The 1,049-nt window shown below is 55.0% G+C and overlaps 1 protein-coding gene across 1 annotated transcript in view; it reads right to left on the minus strand.

Annotated features, from left to right (window-relative positions):
* The window catches only part of VOLCADRAFT_92853 (uncharacterized protein), a gene marked incomplete at both ends in the record, with an annotated part of 9,627 nt that extends 8,814 nt beyond the window's left edge, over positions 1–813 (minus strand). The window contains 2 exons of the mRNA XM_002952229.1: positions 233–425; positions 629–813. Coding sequence (XP_002952275.1) covers positions 233–425; positions 629–813 — 378 coding nt within the window. The remainder of the gene's footprint in view (positions 1–232; positions 426–628) is intronic.
* Between the last annotated feature and the right edge of the window lie 236 nt (positions 814–1,049).

The raw sequence follows: 1,049 nt of genomic DNA on the forward strand, positions 1-1,049 counted from the left end.
CCCCCCTCCCCCCCCAAAAAAACAGAAATAATAAGATGGGATGAAGCAACGAGGCAAGAAAATTGGGGCCCGGGGGGAGGGGGAAAGAGACACACAGTTGAACCAACCACCAGACCAACCCTCACTAACCGCCAACTGATTGACCTCAGACTGCCACGCATAATACACCCCCCACCCCGCCCCAGCCCCCACCCCAACCTGCAACCCCTCTAGTTGGGCGCCATCCCCCCACCTGCCGAAGCAGCTGCGTAATGATATTACGGCGCTGCCGGCTGTTGATGTCGTACTGGCCTCCAAAGGCGGCGCGTGCCGCATGTGCGTGCGTGAGTACGGCCATCGTGTTCCGCCACACACCCGGACCGAGGGCTTCCGCGATCAGGGAGAGCACGCCCAGCTCGCCCAGGCCGGGCCGGGGGGCGTCAAGCCTGTGGCGGGAAATGGTTTGGGTTTTATGGGGGTAGTGAGGACGAGGAGGGGGGAGGGGGGAGGGGGAGGGGGGAGGGAAACACATGCTGGAAGGAAACAAGAAGGAATGAGGGCTGCTGCCGGCAGCCAAAATCCTAGACTCCCCCGAATGAGTGAGTGAGTCCTAAGCGATGATGATGGTGATGATGATGGTGATGATGACGATGGTGATGATGATGATGATGATGATGGTGATGATGATGGTGATGATGATGATGATGATGATGATGATGATGGTGATGATGATGATGATGATGATGGTGATGGTGATGATGATGATGACGATGGTGATGGTGATGATGATGATGGTGATGATGATGATGACGATGGTGATGATGTCACGGGCATTGGGGGACGGGGGAAAGGGGAGGAGAAGTCAAGTGATGATGCAAGACAGAAAGGGAAGAAAGGACGGGGGGAAAGAGGGGAGGGAGCAATAGTCAAGGAAATATGTGCACCACATCACGTCATTTCATCACGTCTCATCACATCACGTCGCCCCAACTTAACCCAATCTTAAATGAATTGTACGGGAATCGGTTGAGTCGACATCAGCGCTCGCACTCTTCTTCACTTTATTCCCC

The sequence above is a fragment of the Volvox carteri genome (genome assembly GCF_000143455.1).
Source record: "Volvox carteri f. nagariensis unplaced genomic scaffold VOLCAscaffold_28, whole genome shotgun sequence".
Classification (NCBI taxonomy): domain Eukaryota; kingdom Viridiplantae; phylum Chlorophyta; class Chlorophyceae; order Chlamydomonadales; family Volvocaceae; genus Volvox; species Volvox carteri.